At 55.8% G+C, this 23,038-nt stretch overlaps 3 protein-coding genes across 3 annotated transcripts; 2 read left to right on the forward strand and 1 right to left on the reverse strand.

The window, feature by feature from the left end:
* Positions 1-2,036: 2,036 nt before the first annotated feature.
* On the forward strand, positions 2,037-5,471 carry C8A04DRAFT_38157 (uncharacterized protein; the record flags this gene model as incomplete). Its single annotated transcript, XM_062784137.1, has 3 exons — positions 2,037-2,434; positions 2,469-2,584; positions 2,653-5,471. 3 exons carry the CDS (start codon positions 2,037-2,039, stop codon positions 5,469-5,471), a joined length of 3,333 nt encoding a protein of 1,110 aa, XP_062636000.1.
* An 8,673-nt stretch (positions 5,472-14,144) lies between these two features.
* On the forward strand, positions 14,145-16,900 carry C8A04DRAFT_29761 (uncharacterized protein; the record flags this gene model as incomplete). The annotated part of the gene is made up of 3 exons (XM_062781121.1): positions 14,145-15,774; positions 15,896-16,142; positions 16,216-16,900. 3 exons carry the CDS (start codon positions 14,145-14,147, stop codon positions 16,898-16,900), a joined length of 2,562 nt encoding a protein of 853 aa, XP_062636001.1.
* Positions 16,901-21,073: 4,173 nt separating this feature from the next.
* C8A04DRAFT_29762 (kinase-like domain-containing protein) lies at positions 21,074-22,548 on the reverse strand (the record flags this gene model as incomplete). Its single annotated transcript, XM_062781122.1, has 3 exons — positions 21,074-21,704; positions 21,767-22,383; positions 22,450-22,548. The coding sequence occupies 3 exons, from the start codon at positions 22,546-22,548 to the stop codon at positions 21,074-21,076; spliced, it is 1,347 nt and encodes a 448-aa protein (XP_062636002.1).
* Positions 22,549-23,038: the final 490 nt, after the last annotated feature.

Below are 23,038 nucleotides of genomic sequence, written 5' to 3' on the forward strand. Positions count from 1 at the left end.
AGAATTGAAGGAAAATAGTTAAAGATTGCAGGTGTCTCCGTAAGTGCACACTTGGCGGCAGGGCTTCATGTCCCACTTGACTGCTTTTGTCGTGGTTTGAGGGGAGAAGGGGCAGGGTTGAAGAGAATGTATGGATTTGTGGATTGGGGGGATTTGGAATTCGGTTCATGGATTGTCCCAGGTTGAGACCTCGATGGGGATATGCATCTGTTGAGGCTTTATGGTAAATGCATAGAAAGTCTACCGCAGTATCGGGTCGCATATGATTCGGACGTCTCGGAAGGATTCGTGCATTCATTTCACGCGCCGCTAGCGCGCGTTACCGCGGCTAGGTCGATTGCGTCTCTCTTGCAACGCTGTCATTTCACTCAACAAGCGCGTTGCAGGGGGAATGCGCACCACGGACCCTCCATCCCGCGTTCTTTCCATTCGAGTTGCACAGGTTGGCCGCTCCCATTGGCCGCTTCCACGTGCACCTTTTGATCCTTCCGGCGCCTAACGCGCAGGGACCGCGCGACCAGTGCAACACAGCAGGCGCGCTCAACAACAGATTGGATGCCACAAGTCCATGGCCACAAACCCCAGGGTCGTAACTGCCTTTGACTACCCAGTCGGCGACCACGACGACCACACATCTTGCCCGCCCAGTTATCGCACTCCTGCAGGTGACTCTGCCGATCGAGAAGGACCCCTCGCTCCCCTCCATCGCTTCGACCAACCCGCAGGAGACGCCATCGAAAATTCCATGGAATTTCCCCCCTTGATTCCAGCACGAGTGCAAGGGCCCCGGTCTGGCCCCTCTTCCCACCTTCTTCGGCTTCTGTGCAGCAACGGCATCCATCCAACCCAGACGCAGGAGACGTAGGTGCGAGTCACACCAACCCACCTCATCGCAGACCGGCACTCAAACGACGTTCCGGTTTCCACGGTCACGCCGAAGGATTCCGGGAAAAATTATACGCCGCTGACCAGCACGCGAAACATTGGTGTCCTCGAGACCCCTCTAACCACCCTTCCCCGCCCTCCACCACTTTGGGCTCGCCGCAGGGACGTGTCACTTACGTTCTGAGCTAGCGCACCCCTTCACAGCACCTGCTCACGCACACCACAAACACGCCCACACCCACAGACGCACTGGCGCGCATCCGCGTACGCAACGCTTACCTGTCGCCGGCTGTTTCTGGTGACAAATCTCACCAGTCCTTGCCCACCCACAAGCTTTCCCACCCCTTGCAACTTGTACTGTTTCAGTGGGGGCCAAGAAGGCAATCTCGCCCTTCTACTCGACTGTGTACAGTACATCCACACCCTGTCCTCGGCAGCAACTCTGAATTCGGAATACCTTGGTGCGGCGGCAAATCTAGCCGTTCTGCGTGCTGAGGCCAGTCGACGACCCACTTACTAGGCGAGGGAGAGGGGATTTTTCTACCGACAAACGACCAACAGCAAACGGACACAAGCGAAGCGGGGCCAAGAAGTGCGCGGCCATAGGAGACACAGACGCCACGCTCACCACGTGTAATTCCCGTGGCTCGGTACCGTGGCCGTCATATTGGGCCACCGTTCCAGCCGCCCGCTGTTTGACGGGAATTTTCTCTCGTTTCCATCGATCGAAATCGATTTCGTCTTTGCTTGTTGGGTCAGCGTTTCGGGCCGGGTTGGGTTTGGCTTAGCCGGACCTGGTTAAGGTGTAGAGCGGCCACTCAGAAGGCCACGCCACCCGGTAGTTGCGGATCTGTGTGAGGCCGAATCTGCGGCCCACGCTGGGAGAAAGAAGGCTGGTGCTTCTACGGGCGGGAAGAAGGGTTTGGGGTGCTCTGTGCTACCTTATTGGAGGCCCCTTGCAGTTGCGTCTGTTGTCACGGCGGCTGGTGACGGACACAGAGCCTGATATTGTGCTTCACCAGTGTCACCACGCGCCTAGCCCGCCTCGCTGCAGCAGTTCTCAGCTGGGATTTGACGGCTCAGTTGGGCCGCCCCTCTAGAGCCCGTAATTTGGTTGGCGAGCTTGCAACAAGAGGAGGGTGTGTTCGAGGATGCCGGTTGCAGTATCATCACAATGGCGGGGCCGTCAGCGGCGGGTCTTTGAGTCTGTCTTCCAGACGGATCCTGCCCGATCTACGCCCCAGACAACACCCGGCGGCGTCTTGTCAGGGCCAGGACACCCATTCAGAGGGCCAGCGGCGTCTTTGTCTGGCCAGCAGTATCACTCGGAAAGCTATGGCCAGTATCACCAACATGCGCCTGAGGAGCAGACTCTCCACACTCAGACCCCAGCACAGCCACCATTTCATCCCATCACCGATGTGGGAGGCGACCATCAAGCGGCATACAATCGAGCTTGGCAGATCGTAACCGCTCGGATCGCCCTCCCCTCATCTGCCACGGCAAACGAATCCTTCGGGGTGTCTTCCGAGGGCGGCGGCACTGGAGTGTTTGGTGTGACCGACACGCAGCACCAACCCCAGCAGCGACCACATCACCAGCAGCAGCAGCAAGCGCCGCGCTCGACCACATCGAGGAGGCGAGACCGGAATCGGGATGGAGCCCGGGCCGCTACCGCCTCATCGGGCTCTGGCTTGGGGTTGGGCCCAGGACCGGGCTCAGAATTGGAGTCGGGTTCAGGTCTTGGCACAGGCAGCAACATTGAAGGGGGCAGTGTTAGTGACGCCGATTTCCATTCCGCCTTTGCCCTCCTGGCAAGCGCCGGATCCATGCTGCCCCAAGCCACACGCACGGGGGATGTGGTGGCTTGGCATGCGCTCCAGACACGACGACATTTTGCTCAACACGTGATACCTCTCCTAAAGGGGTGTTTTGATGAAGCTGCGGCTGTTGGCAGTGGTGAGGGCGGAGAAGAAGATGAGGATGATGATCCTGATGGGGGAAGGCCAAGTAGGGAGGAGAAAAGAAAAGGAAAGGCCAAGAGAGATCCGTATGAACGGCATCTGGTGGTTGTCGTGAGCAGTATACGCACGCTTGAGGCTGCGCTGCGTCTCTATTTTCACGGGCTAAATCAGCTGTTGTCTGGGTTTGCCCGCCTTGCTGAAGCTGTCCCCGATGCAGCCAAAGATGCTGAACTATTGAATTCCCGCTTCCGAAAAGATCTCCATGCCCTTGTGAGCGCGTCAGCGTTCGAAGGACTGGTGCCCTCTCTACGAGCTGTCCTGGCACGTTTGGCGGGGACTATACTGGGGGCCTTAGTTCATGACGGGACAGAAGCACAACCGGCTCGTCCCGCGCCACCAGGGCCCGACGATATCAAAGCGCAGGCTGCGAGAGGACAGCTGCTGGAGCTTGTCCAGCAGCTGCATAATGTTGGGCTTACAGGCGAGCAGTTCCAGGCTCTGTTCGCGGAGGCCATGGGCACGCTGATGTCCGACTTTGTTGATGGGGCATATGGCGGTTTATGGTCCGCGTCGGACCCTCGCTCGTTCTCGGCTGCGATGGATTCCGTATCACGCAACGTGTCGTTGCCTACTCTCTCGCCGTGCCTTGTAGCTTTGAACGACTGGGTCGAGAACCACTTCGCCCGGTTGACGTCGGAGGTCTTGAGTTGTGCCTCGGAGAACCCCATGGGGCCAGGGCCGTTGCCAGTAACACTAGCAGACCTCAAGATGTACCAGTCCCTAGCCCAGGGTCGTTTGGCGGTATTGCGGATTCAAGAGTTGTTTGATATCGTCCTGGCTTGGCCGGCATCACGACCGGCGTTAGATGACTTGAAAGCTACTCTTACTACCGCTGCTCGACGGAAACAACTGACGGATAGCTTCTCGCGGGCCCTACGCACCCGGCTGTTGCATCCTGGTTGTAGTACTCTCCAGATTCTGCAGACGTACATCTCTATTATCCGGACGCTGCACGCGCTTGACCCCAGCAAGGTGTTGTTAAGTCGTGTCGAGTCGGATCTGCGGTTGTATCTTTGCCAGCGCGAGGATGCTGTGCGTGTTGTTGTTGCGGGTCTGCTCGCCAGTCATGAGGAGATGCGTGCAGCGAGGAAGGCTAAAGATGCGTGGAAGCGGCAACGTGGACAGCAGTCGAAGCGAGGTGAGGGGGGTCAGGTGAAGCACCAAAGGAGGGATGTTGACCCTTTTACGACGCCTGGTCCGTCGAATCGGACCTCGCGTGCCGAGAGAACACCAGTCGTGACGCCCGGAACGGAAGCCACGCCTTCTCATATCACGTCTACACCAACAGGGACACCGACGGGAGCAGGGACACCCTCTTCTAAGCCACCCCGCTACGCAGCCCCCGCGAAACTCGTCGAACTCGCCCTCCTTCTCAATAATGACCCTTCGACACAATCCCGCCGCGCTGCAGCTATGGCGTCCGAGGACGGAGACCTAGACTGGCAAGACCTCTCCTGGCTTCCCGACCCCATCGACGCGGGCGCCAACTACAAACGCCCCAAGCGCAGCGAGGACGTCATCGGCACGCTGATCTCGGCGCTCGGGAGCGAGGACGTGTTCATCAAGGAATTCTCAACCGTCATGGCCGATCGGTTGCTCGCAGGCGGGACGACAGAGCAGTTCGATCAGGAGCTGCGAGTGCTTAACCTGCTTAAGCGGCGGTTTGGCGAGGCGAGCTTACAGGCCTGCGACGTCATGGTCATGGACGTGATCTATTCTAGGAAGATGGACGAATTCATCACGCGGGAGGAGGAGGGCATGAAGGAGCTTGTGGGCCGGGATACGGGGGGCATGGAGTATCACGCGAGGATCCTGAGCCGGTTGTTTTGGCCGGGCTTGGACCGGGAGCATTTCCTTCTCCCGCAGGAAGTACTGGATCAGCAGACACGGTACGAGGCTGGGTATGAGGCGCTCAAGTCAAGGCGGACGTTGACGTGGTTGAACCACATGGGCAAGGCGAGGGTGGAGATTGAGTTGAAGGATCGCACGGTTACTGTGGATTGCACTACGCTGGAAGCGACTGTTGTCCATGCTTTCCAGGGGGGTGACGAGAGCGATGAGCCGATGCGGAAGGATCTCGATGACTTGTATGCGCAGCTGCAGATGGATGAGGATCTTATCCAGGCTGCGTTGCAGTTCTGGGTCGGCAAGGGCGTGCTCCGCCGCGTGGGTGGTGCTCACGGCAATGTCTACGTCGTCGCCGAAACCCTCCACGAACCCACCTCTTCCACGACAGACCAACCCGCCGGCGACGATGACGGAGATGGTAACCGGCCTATGGACGCTGAGACTGCCGATGAGTCTGCTGCAGGGACTACAAAACAAGGAGACGGACTATCGGCCAAAGAACGCGAACGCCGCGAGATGTACTGGCGGTATATCCAGGGGATGCTGACGAATGCGAGCGCGAGCATGCCGCTGTTCCAGGTGGCCATGATGATGAAGATGTTGATTCCGGAGGGGTTTCCCTGGAGTAATGATGAGCTGCAGGAGTTTTTGGGGGAGAAGGTTGCTGGGGGGGAGATGGAGATTGTGGGGGGGAAGTATAGGCTTAAGAAATAGGGGTGTAGATACCTTTGTAGGTAGGGGGGTATGCTTTGGGGAGGTTATGGTTGGGGGGGTGATGGGAGGGTTGAGAAAAGGCTGAGGAGCCTGGGCCCAGTCAGGAGCGGGCGGACTGATTTGTTTGTTAGTGTACATGCATGGCATGGTAGTAGGCATGGTGAGAATGGAGAAGTATTTATGAACCATTACCGTTTCATGGGGGTGCGCCTAAGTGGACGGAATCGTGTGTGTGTGAGTGTCCTACGGGACGGGATTAAGGGAGTGATGCGGAAGTACCACCGGCGTCTAGGCCATACCTGCGAAAGTCTCTGGTGCCATGTATTCATCCTCCTTGTTTGTACATGTAGGTGTGTGGGTGTGTTGTGTGCATTGTAAATGGGACCTGTAACTAAAATTTTGAACTCTTGTTTCGATGCTGAGATGCAGAAACAGAGTGTAAGTGTGCTGGGAACATCTTTAGTCGAGGAGACCGCTGCTTGTCGGTTGGCTTTTGTTTTGGTCGTGGACATGGGGGAAGAGACAAACAAGGGATCTGTTTTGGTCGTTGGAAGGGGAAGGGGATTAGGGAAGGGAAGAAGAGTGAGGTACGGGATGGATAAGTGCACTCAAATACAGAAAATTTCCAGAAAACAAGAGTGAGAGAAAAAAATGGGAATTTGTACTTGGCTGATTCGCTCGCTCACTCGCTCGTTAACGTTACCAACCTAGTGCACTTCAGGGGGGCCTGAGACTATTCGGTTGTTTTAAGGAATTGATAAGACGATGACAGACAAAAGAGGTTCAGTTTTTGTCAAAGCAAATTAGCAAACCACTTGTTTGAACTGTGATAGGTAGACATAATCCCTTCAGGTTCGAATGCAAGAAATTACATCTAGAAGTAATTGAACGGGCATAAGATACAATTTGAGAGCCACTTCCACACACATTTCGGTGACAAGTACATTACTATTCTCACGGCGAATACCATCAGTGTGTGTAGCGTGCTCAGCCAACCAGCCGTTTATTTCGTTGTTTTATGGCGTTTGTATGTGCGTGTGTGTTGGAGCGTGGAGAAAGAGGTGCTTGAAAGGCTGGACACCAAGTCCGGTCGGGCTACTCAGGGTGTGTGCCTTGGAGGATTGATGGTGGAGTCCTTGATAGGTCGAACTGAGTTGGATTGACAGGGGGGTGGGGTGGTTGTTGTTGTTGTTGTTGTTGCTGTTGTTTTGAGGGGTTAGTATTCCTGGAGGAGGTGTTCTTAGTATGTTATTCTATGCGGTGAGTGTGTGGTTTGAGAAAAGGGGAGAAGGGGGGAACTCGGAGCTAGGCACAACGTGGGGGGAAGGGAAGGGGAAAAGAGAGATAGAGAGACGGGGGGAGGGGCAAAGTCATAAAGAATGCAATGAAGATGGGTTGGGATAATGTATTTGAGCATTTTTCAACATCCCAGCGCTGTTAAGAGAACCTCGTCTCGAGATAACTCGTTACGCTGCTTAGACCTGCCTCACCAGAGCTCGGAGTGTTTAGATCTTTAGGTCATGCCACGTTGAACCCGGTGATGAATAACATTAACTTCTATATGTGATTGTTCACTGTGAAGAGCTGTCTCATGGATCTGCTTAGCTACATATATTGACCACCCAAGTCATCTAACAGCTCTCTTGCAACCCCTCAACCGAAACCCAAAGGCACCCAGCCAGTTTCGTTACTTGTGATCATCAACGCAGCATCTTCTAGAGCCTGATTAAAGCATGGAGAAAGGAAGGTAGACAAGTTAATTTGTTATTGCGTATTGGAAATCTCTACATCATCCGATCATCTTATCAACTTCCCGCGTTTTCCCGCAGTTAGAGTAAACAGGAAGATAAATCTCGAGCACACTTCAAGGACGGAGTAACCAACAATCAGCACTGTCTCCACACTCCACACAGCCAATAAATAATTAGCCCTTTCTATCCATAAGTCAGGTAGGCAAACCGTTGTCTACATAGTAGTCTAGGCGTCATAACAACGTTATAACACCTCCCAGCCTCTCTTCCCTAAATCTCAACACCTCCTCTCCATTCTAATCAACTTCCCCAAAGCCAAAACACGCCAAATTCCCAATCAGGCGAAAGAGTGCGAAAGCAAGAGGCGACAAGGCGAGAGCTGGTTCAAACTGCCCCGCCTTGCCTGCCTCACCCCGCTCCATAACGCAAGCGAGTGCAAGTGGCCAGGCAAGCCAGGCGTGACAGCTTGACAGGTTGATCGATGGTGTTACCACCCCATCGGCAGCGCGGCCTGATGGAACCGGGACTGACTGACTGACTGACTACGTGTCTGATTTTGGCATTTGGCATTTTTCGGTTCATGAGTTCATGACGCGGGCCGATCGGTCAGCTATGGCTATCTTTCTGTGTGTGTCTGTGTATGTATGCGTGTGTGGATAATTATGTTTTGATTCCCCTCTTTAGTTTTTGTTGGCGATGACGCATGACTTGGAACGCATGACTTATCATGACTCTTTTTGGGGTATTCATTCTCTCACAGAGTTCCGCTGTCATTGACTCACTCACTTACCCACTCACCTGCTCATTCACTCGCTTACTTACTCACCGAGGCTTCGGCTTCTGAATATTACCCGAAGGCAAAATAAATGACAACGGGCCTTACCTCATTAAATGATCGCTACCAATTGTCATCGCCGTGCAGATGCGGTGACCAAGTACCTGAGTAATTGATTCGGCTCCGGGGCATGTTCGGGGGTCAGCACAGCGGGGGCTCACCGGGCTCCACTTGTACCCGGAAGTCCGGCGCTGGGGACGGGCCCGTTTTGGGAAAGTCGGCCGGCCCCGCGTCCCGAAGACCTTGATGGTTAGTTTGCCAGGATTACCGGGCCCTCGGCCAGCTGCTGCTACAAAAAAGGTAAGAATGGAAGGAAACAGGATACTGAAAATGCGAAAGAAAAAGAAACGAGTTTGTTTCATATGCACGCCTTTTTTGTTTTTTAGGATACGACGGTCAACGGCCGTTTGCAAAGTGGTGAATCAGGCTTAGGATCTCAATGTTCTGGATCCAAGTTGGGGGCCCGTTTTGTGGCGTTGATGCGGGCGTACTTGCGTCATGTCGCTGCTTGCGGGTCAGCTTTCGTCAGGTTTTTGGTTGGAGCTCGGGACCATCGACGATGGCGGTCGGGAGAAACGGCCGGGAGCTGCAACCATGTTGAGAGGAGATCAGTAATTAAGTAAGTTTAGCCTGGTTTGTCAAACGCCCGCCTCCCAAGCCCTCCCAAGACGAGTTTTTGTCGTAAGCAAGGCTACTTCTTCATCCCCGGATGTTCCGGTCAGCCTCCGAGCTTTTTCGTCGGGTAATGGATTCTTGCTCCCGGAGATAGGCTCCAGCCTGGCGTCGAGCGGGGATGCGGTCAGCGGGTGTTTGATGGTGGCAAGCATATGCAACAAGTCGCGCGGGATCGGGGCTGGCTCGGGGCTCCGCGAGCATGCTGGAACACAAAGGGCGCTTCGGGTGTGATATATAACTTTTTGGCTGGGGCTGTTTGCAGGGCCGTGGTGTGGAAGCGGGTGGGGGTGGTGCGACGTCGGGAAACGGTCCAAAAAAAGCAATGAAAAGATTCTAAGCAGAGCAAACGGTGTCGGTTGTTCTTTTCCGTTCCCAGCCATGGATGACGGCTTTTTCACGCCTGGATCCCGACGTCGGCATAATCTCTCTTTGGCGGGATTGATTTTCGCCTGACCGGCCTTCATGGCCCGGGATGCGTGTTCGTTCAAACATGCCTGCGGTGCCCACCAAAAGCGTGCAAGCGGAGATGGGTTTTGCTCGCAGCGGCTCTGCTCAGTCCGTGGCTGGCGAGGGGTTGTTGAGGCGGCGTGAGCGGGCAAGGCGGGTAATGAGTGAGGTGGACACTTGGCTCCAACGAGACCCTCTGCCCGCACTTGGGTGAAATTGGCGCTTGATTGCCGTTCATGGAAGCTGGAGGGCCAGTACGATGCTAGGCTGGTTCGATCGAGGCAGGCAGCCGAACCAACAGAGTCGGCGTTCGACGCAGCCATGATCAAGTCATCTGCTGCAGGCTGGTCATTCGGTTCGCCAATGGCGCCACTGATTTGAAGGCTTGGTTGTCTGGGCTGTCTGGGCTGTCTAGGCTCTGAGAACTTCCGTCTCGCAGGGAGCTGGGTTCTAGGCCCATTAAAACCGGCGAGAGGGGCTGCGGAGTTGGGTCGCGGAGGGGTAACTTCGGGTGAGCATCAAACACCGGCACAGCACTACTCGCTTTTGTCGGAGGGTTTGGGGCTTTCGGTAACCGCAGTGGGAAGAGGGCCGGGAATTTGGCTGTCACCAGCAAGCCAGTGATACGGAAACTTCGGTAACCTTCCCACTTTCGTTGCCACTGCCAGCTTGCTCGAATCGAGACTATGGAACTGGATAACTTTCGTCGTCATCAAAGAATACGATTTCGATGTCGATAAGAGAAGGGCACTTCGTCCAGAAGGCAGGGGTTGGCGATCAGCACTGGGGTGTGAAGTGCCTTAAACGAATCAGGAAGCCTGACGCGGCCTTGGCTTTGCAAACAGCCAATTATCGAAGTCCTAATCGCATGGGTAACCCATGTCAGCCACGAGCGCAAGCAAGGGGCAGCTTCTCCAGGACACTCGCCATACTGTGTCTGCGTTTGTCAAGCAAGAGGGATCAAGACTGGCTTGGGAAGATGCCATCTGGCATGCTGAAAGCAGCCGCTTGTGAAACAACATCGGGGGCGAAGCCGAAGAAACGTAGAAGGAAATTGACAAAAGACTGAGTAAAACAGCCCTATGAGATCGTTTGGCCCTGCAGTAAACGAATTGATTAGTTCTTGAATTTAGTTCAAGACCGGTACCCGACATCGGCAGGTGTCCTTAAGTGGAATGAAACACGCCGCTGATAGGCGTTGATCAGCATCGACCAGGCGGAACTGACGAGAGAACCCCGCAGGCTCCGCGCTCTCCAAGGGTCGACGGCGATAGAGACTCCCATACGCGGGCTTAGGCGGCAAGGCGGTTCGGCGGTCGTTGGGTGCTGAAGCGGCGGACCAACATGAAGCGTTTGGTGTTGGTGCCGTGTGAAGAATGGAAACCGACAGAGGTTGGGCGCTTGAGGTCGTTTAAGGTACTGTGTTCCGAATATAGAATTATTACTGTGTCCAGTCTCCGACTTGGCCTGTGGACTGGAGGCAGTGTTGGGTTTCGGGATAATGGGGCCGATAACACCGGTGCGTGATTGTGCCACTGTGACTGCGGTCGTTTTCCTTTTGACGGACGCAGCAGGTCGGGAGCCAGGAGATACGAGACATGTTGGCGCTGTGCGAAGCCAACTTGCAGTTTCGGGGGAGTTCGGCGACGTGCGTGATACATCACCCGCGGACGGGCGGTGGACCCTCTGACTTGAGTTATTATCCTGGATGGGAACTTCCGTTTGGGGCGTTGAGAGCGCGAGGGAAGGTGCGCTGGGGTGAACTGAAGTTTAGGGCGAGGGAAAGCGCCTGGCAGCTCGTAGGCTTAACCCCACCTGCCCAACCTGGACTTGCCTGTGTAAGATACCGACCGTCCTTACGTATCAGTACACCGAGGCATGGTGCGGTCAGCATTCGTCACTTTTATCCACAAGTTCCAGGTTGGTTTCGAAAGTTTTGGTGTTTGTGGTTTGGCGATTTCAATCTGACTAAATTTGGGACTTCTCTTCCGTTTTATTCCTTGCCTCGGTTGGGCATTGGCATGTTCAATGAAAGGGAACCATGGAACGGAACACTCGGCAAAGCACAAAACGACGGGATCGCCAGCACAGGTCCGACCGACCAGCGTTGCGCCCGTTTTGCCCTCCCCTTGTCGTTGAAGCACGCCAGGCCATTTTGATGATTCGGTTCAAAAAGTCCCCCGCCGCCCCCATTCGTGTGACCCGTCGAGCCATCCACACATTCGCCGCTGGATTGTATCCCACGCCGTCTCAAGTTTCTGACTGTGTATTAACGAAGGTTAAGGCTGTCGTTAGTAGGTGTCCGAATCAAGAGCGTTCGAGCATGACAGGGCGGAACTCGGTGGATGCCGTTGCCGCAGACACCCGGAACCTCGGAAGCGAGCATTTCTCACCGTCTGTATCTTTTCTCTCTCTCTCTCTCTCCTCTCTCAAGCGGTTATCCTTTTTTCCCGCCGTTCCAGCCGTCGCAGCCACGGGACTGCCGGCCAGGGGCGCCACCTCACAGTAGCGGGTTAAAACACCTTTCCGTCCCCCCACTATCGGGTTGCTGCTCTCAGACACAAAGGCGTAAAATGCCTGTTGCACCCCGGTTCTTTTATAGGCGTGCCCTTCCCCTCGCGGCCAGCGCGCACGGCAGGTGTCCAATCCGACGGGTGACCCTGGGTCCGACCAACATCGAGAGCTGGCAAGTGGCACGTTCCTGCGACCATAGGTCAGCGGTTGTGAAGCGAAGCCCAAAGGAAAAGCAACCCGATTCTCGACATTGATGAGGCGGGCGCTCGGCGAAAACGGACGAGCGCCCAAGCTGCTTCGGGCAACTGCGCTTCAGTCGGGACCTTAACACGCCCGATCCTTTTTTTCCTCTTCTCCAGGCCCAGCCCCTCTCCTCGTTTGAGCAAGACTCGCATTGGAGAATGAAAGCTTTCTGATCTCTAATAAATCAGTTATCGTTTCCCGGCCGGCCGCTTGGACCGGGGAGACGGGGAGCGAACGAGACGCACAAAACACCAGCGATCGGCTGGGCTCTCGGGCCAGCTTGTCAGCTAATAATGAGTTGGGGGTTGCACCAATACGGTAATTACCGCGTCCCTCGCCCCTCCGTCGTGTCTGGGCACAACCTCAACTCCCATTCCACTTGTTACCCCGTCACCCTGTCATCATGCCAACATCGGCCCAGCATCGGCTGAAACTGGGAAGCGGTGGTCTGCTGCATTTCAGCAGGGGTCCTCGGCCGCTGCGTTGTTACCCTGTGTCTCTAGCCAGTTTGCCAGTGTTCTGACGGGACGACTCTGAGCAAACGACCAGCGCCCTGCGGGCGGTTGGGCGCGTTGTCTTGGGGGCAGCGCAGTGGCGTTTCGGTGGTTGTCCCCTCCTTTGGCCGCATTTTCCGGTCCCTTGGCCCCAGCCGACGCCGAGCGAGAGCGAAAATGCAAGGGTTACATACCTTTTTTCCTCGCCCTTCCTTCTTTGAACCCCCTGCTTCGACTGGGCGCTGACCAGTGACGCTGTCTCTGGACCTCTCACACCCGCACACACATCCCACAAGGCCGCAGTTCCGCAACTTGTTCGTTGCATTCTCCACCGACGCCGCAGCCCACCGTCCACGGCCCAACCCAACTGGTGCCCCCCGGTAAGTGATGCGAGACCTGTGAGGATCCCTTCTAGCCCGGAGCGTCCCAGGTCTGAGTGGCTGCACTTCCCTGTCGGCCTGTGGCCCAAAGCGAGCTGGCGAGGGCAGACGGAACCGTATGTACGTAGTGCGCGAAGACGGCGGGCAGCGTGGTGACTTGACTGTGTGCGAACGGGGCTTGATTCTCCCAAGATGAGTGCGCCTTGCTTTGCTCCGCTCCCTGGCGTGGTCCTTTCCCCTCCTTCCCTCTTCCTCACCCATCTGCCCATGCTCTCTGGGTTTCCTCGATGATACAAAACCCATGCCATCCCCAGCCCGCCCAGATCGCTCCCTCTCCTCTTCCCCTCCATTTTTGCTCGCTCGCTGCTTGACCGCTCGAGGTCTTCCCCACCACATCGCCGTTCCTACGCACCCACGCCAAGCGAATGAACTCGACCACTGCACCCCTGTAATACGCCCACGCCAGCGAGATCCTCGGTCACTCATTATCTTATCGGCCGTTTCCCACCACCATCCCCACGTCCACCGTGCCCACGACATACAACGGCCGACCGCACAAACACGGCTGAGGGAAAGGTCGAAACTGGAGGAGTAGACGGGGCCAAATGAGAAAGGATCGCCGATTTGGCTCGTTTGGGTCCTATTAATGCTGTTGCTTTAAAGTCACGGCATAGGTTGCTTCGATCTCCCCGGCGGCAGATCAGGAAACCCGCAACCGACCACGGTCACCCGCCCATACCCCCTGCTCCTGGCTGACAGGCGGATGCAACGGCCGGCCATCCGACCTCCTCGCTTCCCCCTCGCAGACGTCAAGTCTCGACTCTTGACTTCCAGCAACCGAAACAGTTTTGTCTCGTCTGCAACCGACAACTATCGGGACCTAAATCGACTCGAATATTAGCTCGTGGATTTGGAGACAACAAGACAAGGCCAGCTTGTTTTTCTCCCTGGTACATCTAAGGACAAAGAGGAAAAGAGGAGGCCCTTTATCAAAGAGGAGTTCAGACTATTGCGGGATTGTAGGAGATCAAGGGCCACAAGCTAGTTGAGGCGAAATTGGTTCACAGGACGTCAAGGCCAGCTGGAACCGAAGTTAGGCGCCATTGTGAAGGGTGCATAGGAGGAAACAGTTCACAGGAGGAAGGTTTAACCGCTTGATAGGACAACTTGTGGGTTTTGGGACCTTGAATCGGGGTGAAAGGACAAGAATCGGGACTCGTGCTTGGAAAGAACCACCCGCCATTACTCAACCGAGCAGGTGCATTCCGGATCTCATTCGGGGACCGGACCTCTGCCTCTCTCTCACACCGTACCCGCACCGACGGGAAGGCACGATGGCGGCCGTGGACCCGATGGATTATGTGATGCACCAGCCTGATCCGGCTCCGAGTGCGGGCCCGGGCTTCCACGGAATGCTGCAGCACCAAGGATGCCCATATGTCCGGAGCCAGCACCAGCACCAGCCATACCATGGGTCGAGCTTGCCTCATCCGCAACTGGATGCCGGCATTAATCCCATGCACCACCAGCTGCCACATTTCTCGCAGCTGCCACACCCAGACCGGTCGACATTTTATTCGTCCGGGAACGGGCCTGGAAACACGCATGGAGGAAGCCACGGGCCACAACACCCCCACCATCAAGGACAGCAGCAGCCACAGCAACAGCAGCAACAACAGCAGCAACAACAACACAACCAGCCCCAACAATCACACCAACCCCCCCCTCCCCCTCCTACTTCTTCTTCTTCTCTGCCGCAACAGCCCCAGCCCCTGCAACCTCAACATCTTCCTCCTATACAACCGCCACCCACACTTCCGTTCCCGCAGTCCTATCCGCAACATACCCCTCACTACGACGCGCACGCGGCTAGCAGCGCGTGGTTCCAGACTCAAAATCCCGGCACGTCGTGGCCCATACCCTCTTTCCACCCAAACCACGGGCCAGGACAGCAACCCTCCGGCCCCAGGCTTCCAGGTGTAGACTCACATTTCGGAGGCCCAGGCAGCGGGCCTGGAGCTGTGCAGCCTCTTGGTGGTCCAAACCAGCCCTATATTCCCCACTCCCACCACCACACCTATTCTCCTTACAGCTTTCCTGGATTCCCGCGGCCGACTTCCTACGCGCGAACCTCCGCCGTCCTCCCGATACCCCCCCAAATCTCGAACCCAACCATCCGGCACGACCACTCGGGCGAGAGCCAGGCGAATCAAGCGACCACAACGAACAACACCCCGAACCAAACAAACCAGCCGAGTACGCCGGGCCAGGCAGCCCAGACGAACCAGTCGAGCCGCTCCCCGACTTCCCAGTCTCCCTCAAGCACGATGAGCGCTGATCGGGACGCGCCCTCTGCCGGCAGGCAGGGTTTCACGCTACCGTCTCTGAACCCCAATACGAACCAGGGCCTATCTTCCGGCTCGCACCCGAACCCCCAGCTACCCTCTTCGAGCTCTCAAGAAGTGACCCCGCCTAGCGCCGTTCCATCGGACCCGACATCAACCCGCTTCCCGCAGATTTCCCAGCGCCCCGGTTCCTCTCACACAACTCCGGGCATATCGCAGCCCGGTTCCGCAGACTGGCTGGCCTTCCACCTTGGGGATTTCAGGCGCGCGGACGGGACGTCTGGGAGCATATATCGGTCGCAAGCCATGGCTTCCGACCCCGCGGCCCTTTCATCAGCACACCGGCGTCACCAAAGCGCGTCGGCGCGCCGTCCGCCACAGCCAGACCAGGATAGTGACGAAGATCTTGGCTCGTCTGCAGACGAAGCAGAGCAAATGCTACGACTCATCGACGGGTCCGGGATCAACCTGGCGCATATTAGAGCCACGTTTGCCGAGGACCATCTACGCGCCAGTCAAGTGCTTCGTGGCCAGATAACTAACAAACGTGTGGCGTCGAAGATTGCAGTGCAGCAGCTCCAGAGTGTGGATCCGGACAGTCTCCCCGAGACGGAGAGAAGTAAGCAAGCTATTCGGTTTCCCCGAGCCCTTTTATCCCCCTTCTCATCTTGCCCATAACTTCCTTCTGGCTAGCTACCAAATCCCGTGCTATCGTTTATGAATACTGACGCTGTGTCTAGCTTGCGTCATCTGCTACAACGATTTCGGCCAGGCAAGCCCAGAAGGGATTATCGAGGCCCCTCTAAGGTTGCCGAAGTGCCAACACGTTTTTGGCGACCACTGCATTAAGAAGTGGTTTGAGGAGTCCGACAGTTGCCCTTATTGCCGTGACAAGGTGCCTAGCGAGCTTGCTATGGTTCCTAATTCGCGATATAACAACCTGCTACGGATGCGCACTCGTCTTCCAACCAACTCACACCCTGGACCGTACGTGTACCCTAATATCTAATCTGTTTCCCTGGATGCGTTGGAGAGGTAATTAGCGCTAACAACATTCCAGGGATGAGGTCTTGCGCCTATTCACGCCGCAGGACTCTCAGTACTCGCGTCATCGAGCCCGGCTGGAAGGAGGCTCTGAAGGCTCGGTGGTGCCGCGGCCCTCGCAGCGGCGGTCTCCCCCGACGGAAGCGGAAAACCGGAGACGAACGCGTGTTAGGCACAGTAGCGGTCATTACGTCCACCCAGGTGGCATGTTCACGGGCGGCCCCGCGCGCTCGACGGGTGCACCATCATCCACAGTCCCGTCCGGGCAGCACAGCCCCACAAGCGAACGTGTAACGCCCCCCAACCACTCGCTCTGGCCTGTCCCGCCCGCGGAGGATTCAGACTGGATGCTGACGTCTAGGTACACGAGACAGTTCGCCCCGAGCCAACGCCTGTTTTACCAGTCTGCCGAGTCAGGCCGCCCTCCTGCTACGGCTGCTTCTCCGTTCGACTCGGCCCTGTCGACTGCCAATCCGGGACCGTCCAGCTTCCGCCTGAGCACGAACGCGCCCCCGCCGCTGCCACCGAACCCTAACCATCAACACCAACACGGCTACTTTCCCAACACGCCATTCGGTACCCAAGCCCCGTCTTCCGTATCCCAGCAACTTCCCCCGATCAGCGCGCCCAGCTTCCAGAATGCGCTAGCCGGGCGTGCCAACGCTCCCCATGTTGCCGGTCCGGAGGCCCAGGTGCAGTAGCAGGGCCCTTGGAGTAGGGCTAGGCCGAGCGATTCGTCACGGATCGCGAGGCCACGGGGAGACGAGAGGGCATGGGAAGATGAGATACCACAGGTAGATGGGCGGCCGATCAATCCGTCACGGATTGTGAGCACACCGGGAATTGAGAGAACATGGGCATGGCTGAATGAGAGACCACGGGTAGATGAGCAACCGTGGGGAGATGAGGTGCCACGGGTGGATGGGCGGCCGATTAATCCGTTACGGATCACGAGGACACGAGGAGATGAGGGTTGGCCACTGCCGAGCTGGACAGAGCCTAGGGGTTACATGGAGGGGCCACTGCAAAGTCAGACAAGGCCGGGAGGATAGGACCCAAGACAACCACCAAGACAACCACCAAAACAGCCACTCGCGTCAAGACAGCCACTAGGACAGCCACCAGGACAGCCACTGGCGTCAAGACAGCCACTAGGACAACCACCAAGAAAGCCACCAGGACAGCCACTCGCATCAAGACAGCCACTAGGACAGCCACCAGGACAGCCACCAGGACAGCCACTGGCGTCAAGACAGCCACTAAGACAGCTGCAAGGGCCACCTATGAGCCACAGCCCGTTGTCCGAGGCCAATGAGTGGGCGAACTGGCACCAAACTCTTCCAGCGACAAGCCACAATCCAGCACCGGAGCGGGCGGCGACTCCAAGCACGGCGACGGGTTTTGCGTCGAGCCGTTTGGGCCGATCGCGGAGCCTAAACACACTGCCTCCTCCCCCGCGCCCGGATCCAACGTCCTCAACTTTGCTGGCCCGGAGACCATCACAGATGCAGGCCCAGCCAAATAACGAAAGCCCCGCTCAACAAACCAACAGATTTTGGCCGCGCCAGGATGGCTCGGGGCCCGCACCACAGTCCAGGACCGACGGTGACCGTCCCAGTGGTGGGCAATCGAAGTGGCCTCATCTTTAGGCTGCCGGGTTGTTTTTCCTTTCTCTCATCATGAAGCGTTTTCTCGGTATTTCTCTTTCCACTCCCCTCCATTTTTTTCCTTGCCCCCCTTTTCTATTTGGGGTTCTCTACTTTCGATTCTCGTTGATGATTACGACATGAACGCATACGTTGCATTGCACTATAGAGCGTTTGCCTTTTTTCCTGATTTCGGGCTTTTTTGATTTTCTCTTCTCTTTCTTCCCCTCGATACACAACGGCGGATTGGGCTGGGCATTTTGACCCCTCACATAATGGCATAACATGGAGTGGATGGAATGGCATGCGCTGGGATGGGACAACCATATGGAGTCGGCGTTTCTCCATTGTTTACGTTAGGAGGCCGGTTTGCTTTTCGACGCAGGGTACGGTGGTAGTGCTTTGACTGGGGTTCTTTGCTTTAGCTTCCAGAGGGGAATGGCGGACACGAGGATCGGCCTACCACATCGTGATCTTCACCTTCGCCTTGGCCTGGATTTCTCGAGCCACCGCCTGGTGTTCCACTCACCGGTGACGCGCGTGAGAGGGAGCCGGCAGATGAGGTCCTCGGGGTGCTTTTCTCTTCCACTTTGTTTCCTTCCCCTTTTTTCTTCGTATTCTCTTCTCCCTTTGTCGAATGGGATCGGATGGGAACTGGGTGTTGGGGCGAACATGGAAATCATTAGGACACACAAGACACAGACAGGCAGGACAGACAATACGGACACGAACACACGCACACATCACTATCCACACATCCCGTAGGCGGGGGCGGACAAGGTGGGCTGGGGCGTTGTTTAGGGGGGTTCATTACATTTGCATATGTTCTCGGGCTCACGGATGGCTGGGGTGCGCTTTGCATGGGTTGGGGTTGATAGGGGGAGTTTACCTCCGTTCAATTCTGAGCCTGAGTCTCGCCAGACTCGATTTGATTCGGCTCCTCGCCTCATTCCGTTCTGGTTTTTTTTTCTCTCTTTTTTTTTTTAACTTGGACGTTGACTTTGACTTTGGCTTTGCAGCGGAAGTGGGGCTGGGGTTGACGCAGCTAAGGGGTGGGTAGTTAACGTAGTCAGTCAGTTGCCAGCGAGCGAGAGAGAGAAGGAGGGGGACGTACGGAATAGGGAATAGGGAATACAATTTGCACTTTGCATCTGCTCATCTGCTCATCTTTGGTATTGTGATGATACAGGTCATCTTGAGGATTCCATTCATGTCAAAGGTCCCGTTCATCGAAATGGTCCCGCTCATCTGTAAATTTATCGATCTATCTGGACATCTGGATATCGGGATATCTGGCTGGCTGGCTGGCTGGCTCCATCTGTCTGTCCGTGTGTCCGTCCGCCTGTATAATCTTGACTCACTTCTGTAGATGCATGTGGGGGGTGTTAGTTAGGGGAATTTCTTCAGTGCTTGTGCATGACATGACGCTTGAGGGTGATTGATTATTTCTTGATTATCTTTGGCTTTTTACCTCGTTTGGTTGGGCCCGATGTGGTAACACAATGCGGTGTGAGGTTATTATTAGTGGTTGTTGAGAGGATCTTGTACATTTATTCTTTCAATTGCTATGTTCTTGTTGACGGGATGGTGCTTTGGTGATGATTTTGTTGTAATTACAAGTTTGGTTGGGGGACTATGTACGATGCAGTATTTCGCACTGGCTTCTGTACGGGTGACGTATCGATTATTGGTGTTTACTATGGAGGTAATCTCCCTTGCTTATTAATAATTTTGATGACTGCAATGTGCTTTGGTGAACATGTCTTTTTTTCGTAGAGTCAAGTTGGTTGTTCTGTGTTGGGAATTCCTGTGTGGTGCGGTCTGTTTGAGTGATACAGGTATGTAGGTGTGATGGAGGTAGGTGTGGTGCGGTCTAGGTGTTATCAAGTGTCAGTCAGTATGTGGTGTATGTAGTATGGAGGCAGGTAAGATATGTAGGTCTAGATTGCACTGTGATGCCCGAGTACACCGTCAAGAAAGTCTCGGTTGTCGTAGTGATGAGAAGGGAATGGTTATATGATGTGATTGGTTGGGTTGGGAGTGATGTTTTGTTCGGACGGGGACTAACGATGTCGGGACTTATCAGAGACGGTCGGATAACGAGATGGATAATAGATAGCTGGAGTGGAGGATAAACTGTACTTGACGGTGGTGGTCTGTGGGGGGAATGTGACTTGGGCAAGGGGGTTACTAAGTTTGTGATGATCAGCTATGTAGCTTAGATTTTCATACATTTGGAGCGGTTGGGTCGCTCGAGGGTTGTTCTTATTGTCCTGGGTTGCGTGGGTGTGTGTGTGTTTGCAAGTGTGCATGTATAGTTATCAAGTCTGGAATCGGTGAATAGCAAACAACGATAAAGGGGGCACAACATCCTAGCACTTAGTCATGACCACCTACGAAACGATGGGGCGCATTAAATAAGTTAAGTACTCGCAGTCCTGTATGCCAGGTAATTCTAGGTTATTTCATTGGTGGGGGTACGGGGAAGTCAGAGAGAAGAATAGCCCAAACTTTTACAATGTATTCATATCTGCATGTTGACATCGAGACTTTGATGGTCAGCTCGGTTGACCTTGTGAAGGAATAGTTTCAAGGGGAGTACGAAAGGGTCTGAGCCCGGTTAAAGCGACTAGGGGTAGCCAGTTAGTGAGAATAAATAAAATCATTATGATATCCGTGGGACGTCCACGGAGTGCCACTAAGTTGCGGGTCGTCTTTGCCTCCGCACTTGCATGACAACATGGATCTAATGTTCGGGTTCGGGTTAAGACTTCGAGAGTCATGCAGCTAGGTGAGCGTCGTCAAGCGGAAAAGCAAGCTGACCACGTGTCTGAAGTCGGGTAATTACCTGTAGGTGAGTCTGTGTGGAAGCGGCCATAGCTGGGGAATTGGGGAGTTAAGGGCCTGCCGGAAGAGTGTTTGAAGTTGAAGCGGTCATAGTTGGGGCGATGGGTGGATACTGCATCAGTGGTCTAGCTATGGAACACATTTTGATGTGGCTATAGGGGTCAAGGCTGGTGCGAATGATGCCCGGAGAGACTCAGGACCGAGGCCTGTCTGCGTACAGTACGAACATGCTCATGCTACCTGACCACGCTTTGATGCTACTAGCCCGTGACTGCCAAGCTTTGTACGATGCAAAAGACGAAAGAAAATGGAAAATGCAAGTAAACAAAATATACCGAAATATGTACGCCCCACAACAACATACACTACCCCAACCCTCACTCACAACTTCGACTTCTCCCCATCCTCCCTCTTCCTCTCCTCTTCACCATCACCCCCTTCATCCTCACCCCGCTCATCTCCTCTCCTTCCCACATCACCCCTTACCCCCGATCCCGATCCAGAAGCCGACCTCCCCTCCGACCTAGCACTCTGCACCAACTGCCAAGCAAACTCGGCCAACGGCCCCCTCGCATCCCCATACCGTCTCGCCTGCTCACTACTCGCCTGCCTCCCCGCCTGGCGCGCCGCAATCCCCTGACAAATCGCAGCCAGCCGAAAAATATTAAACGCCTGCGCCCACTGCAGTTCACGGCGACGTTCCGGGGAGATGTTGGTGCTTCGTCCTCCTGAGCTGTGGTGAATGTGGTCGTCGTCGTGGTGGTTGTGGTTGTGACGGTGGAGGGTGAGTTCGAGAGAGGAGGATGGGCGCGGGGAGGTGGGGGAGGGCAAGGAGGCGACGGTGAAGTAGAGGGAGGTGATTTCGTCTGGGGTGGGCAGGCCGCGGGTGGCGCGGGGGCGGAAGCCCGGGTGGACGTTGACGGAGCGGCGGGGGTCGAGGCGGGCGGTGAAGTAGGGGGTCAGGAGGTTGGAGATGTCGGAGAGGGGGTGGCCGATTGTGGACATTTCCCAGCTGTGGTTGTCAGTATCTGTGCTACTTAATTTTACGGGGAAGGGGAGGAAGAGAGGACGCACTCAAGAATGCCAATGACGCGCGGCTCAGTCTTGTGAAAGACAAGGTTATCAATCTTGAAATCGCCATGGATGAGCGTGCCCCGATCAGCCGGCTGCTGGTTCTCATCGGCAAAAAAAGCCATGAGATCGGCGAAATGCGGCAGCGGCCCGACAGCCACGCGGGTCTCAACATCGCGCACAGCAGCCTGAGCATCACACACCGACCGCCAAGTGGCCACCTGCCGATTATAAAACCCGGTCGGCTTCCCAAACGCCTCCAGACCGATCGCGCGCGGGTCGATGCGGTGCAGTTTGGCGAGGGTGCGCACGGCGTCGGTCCAGATGGCGAGGCGGTGTTCCGGTAAAACGGAAGGGATGATGGGGTCCTCGAAGATGCGGCCGTCGAGGAACTCCATGATGTAGAAGGCGGTGCCGAGGACGGCGGTGTCTTCGCACAGGCAGTAGGCGCGCGGGACCGGGACGTCGGTGTGCTCGAGGGCGTGGATGATGCGGTACTCGCGCTCGACCTTGTGCGCCGTCTTGGAGAGGAGTCGGCCGGGCGGCTTCTTGCGGAGCACGTAGCGCTGCCCGTCGGCGGCTGTCAGTTGGTAGGTTGGGTTCGACTGGCCGAAGCCGAACTGCTGGGGTCAGTATTTTCTGTTTCTTTGTGTCTCTACTGTATCCGTATCTGTCGCTCAACCTACCTGCTTCACGTCCAGCGGCACCTCAATCCGGGGCACATTCTTGGCGATCCATCGCTCCAGCGCGCCGACGTCAATGGGCTGGCGCACCCGTCCGGCCATCTTGCTGGATCTCGGTCGTCTTGTCGGTATCTTCTCAGTCCAGTATTCACCCCAATATCAGCGAACAAAGGTAGATCGAGTGTTCGTCCAAGTTTCCGTGTTTCGTCTCGCAGCAGTCCAATGTGATGACGGATGTGAGATGTGCTGTCGGCCAAACCCCCGACCACTTTTGGACTTGTTGTCCGACCGGGCCTACTAGGCTACTAGGTTGGATCCCCCGCCACCGCTAGTTAGCTGATTCGCCCGCGTGCACAACTCGAGGCGACCACAGCAAAGCCAATTGACTGGGCAAAGTCTGTCAATTGGTGGCGAGTTGAACTCTTTTTGTTTCCGGTATGGGCAGTAGCAAGTGTTGTTGTTGCTGTTGTTTTGTCCTCGTCTCGGGTGGCTTCACTGCATGTTACTGAGGGAGGTATTGTTGACTATCGTCCTCGGGCGGGAAACCAAAACCGAGGTGGCCGAGGCACTTGGCGCTGGCATTGGCGCTGGC

The sequence above is a fragment of the Dichotomopilus funicola genome (assembly GCF_033296635.1).
Source record: "Dichotomopilus funicola strain CBS 141.50 unplaced genomic scaffold C8A04scaffold_42, whole genome shotgun sequence".
NCBI classification, from domain to species: Eukaryota; Fungi; Ascomycota; class Sordariomycetes; order Sordariales; family Chaetomiaceae; genus Dichotomopilus; species Dichotomopilus funicola.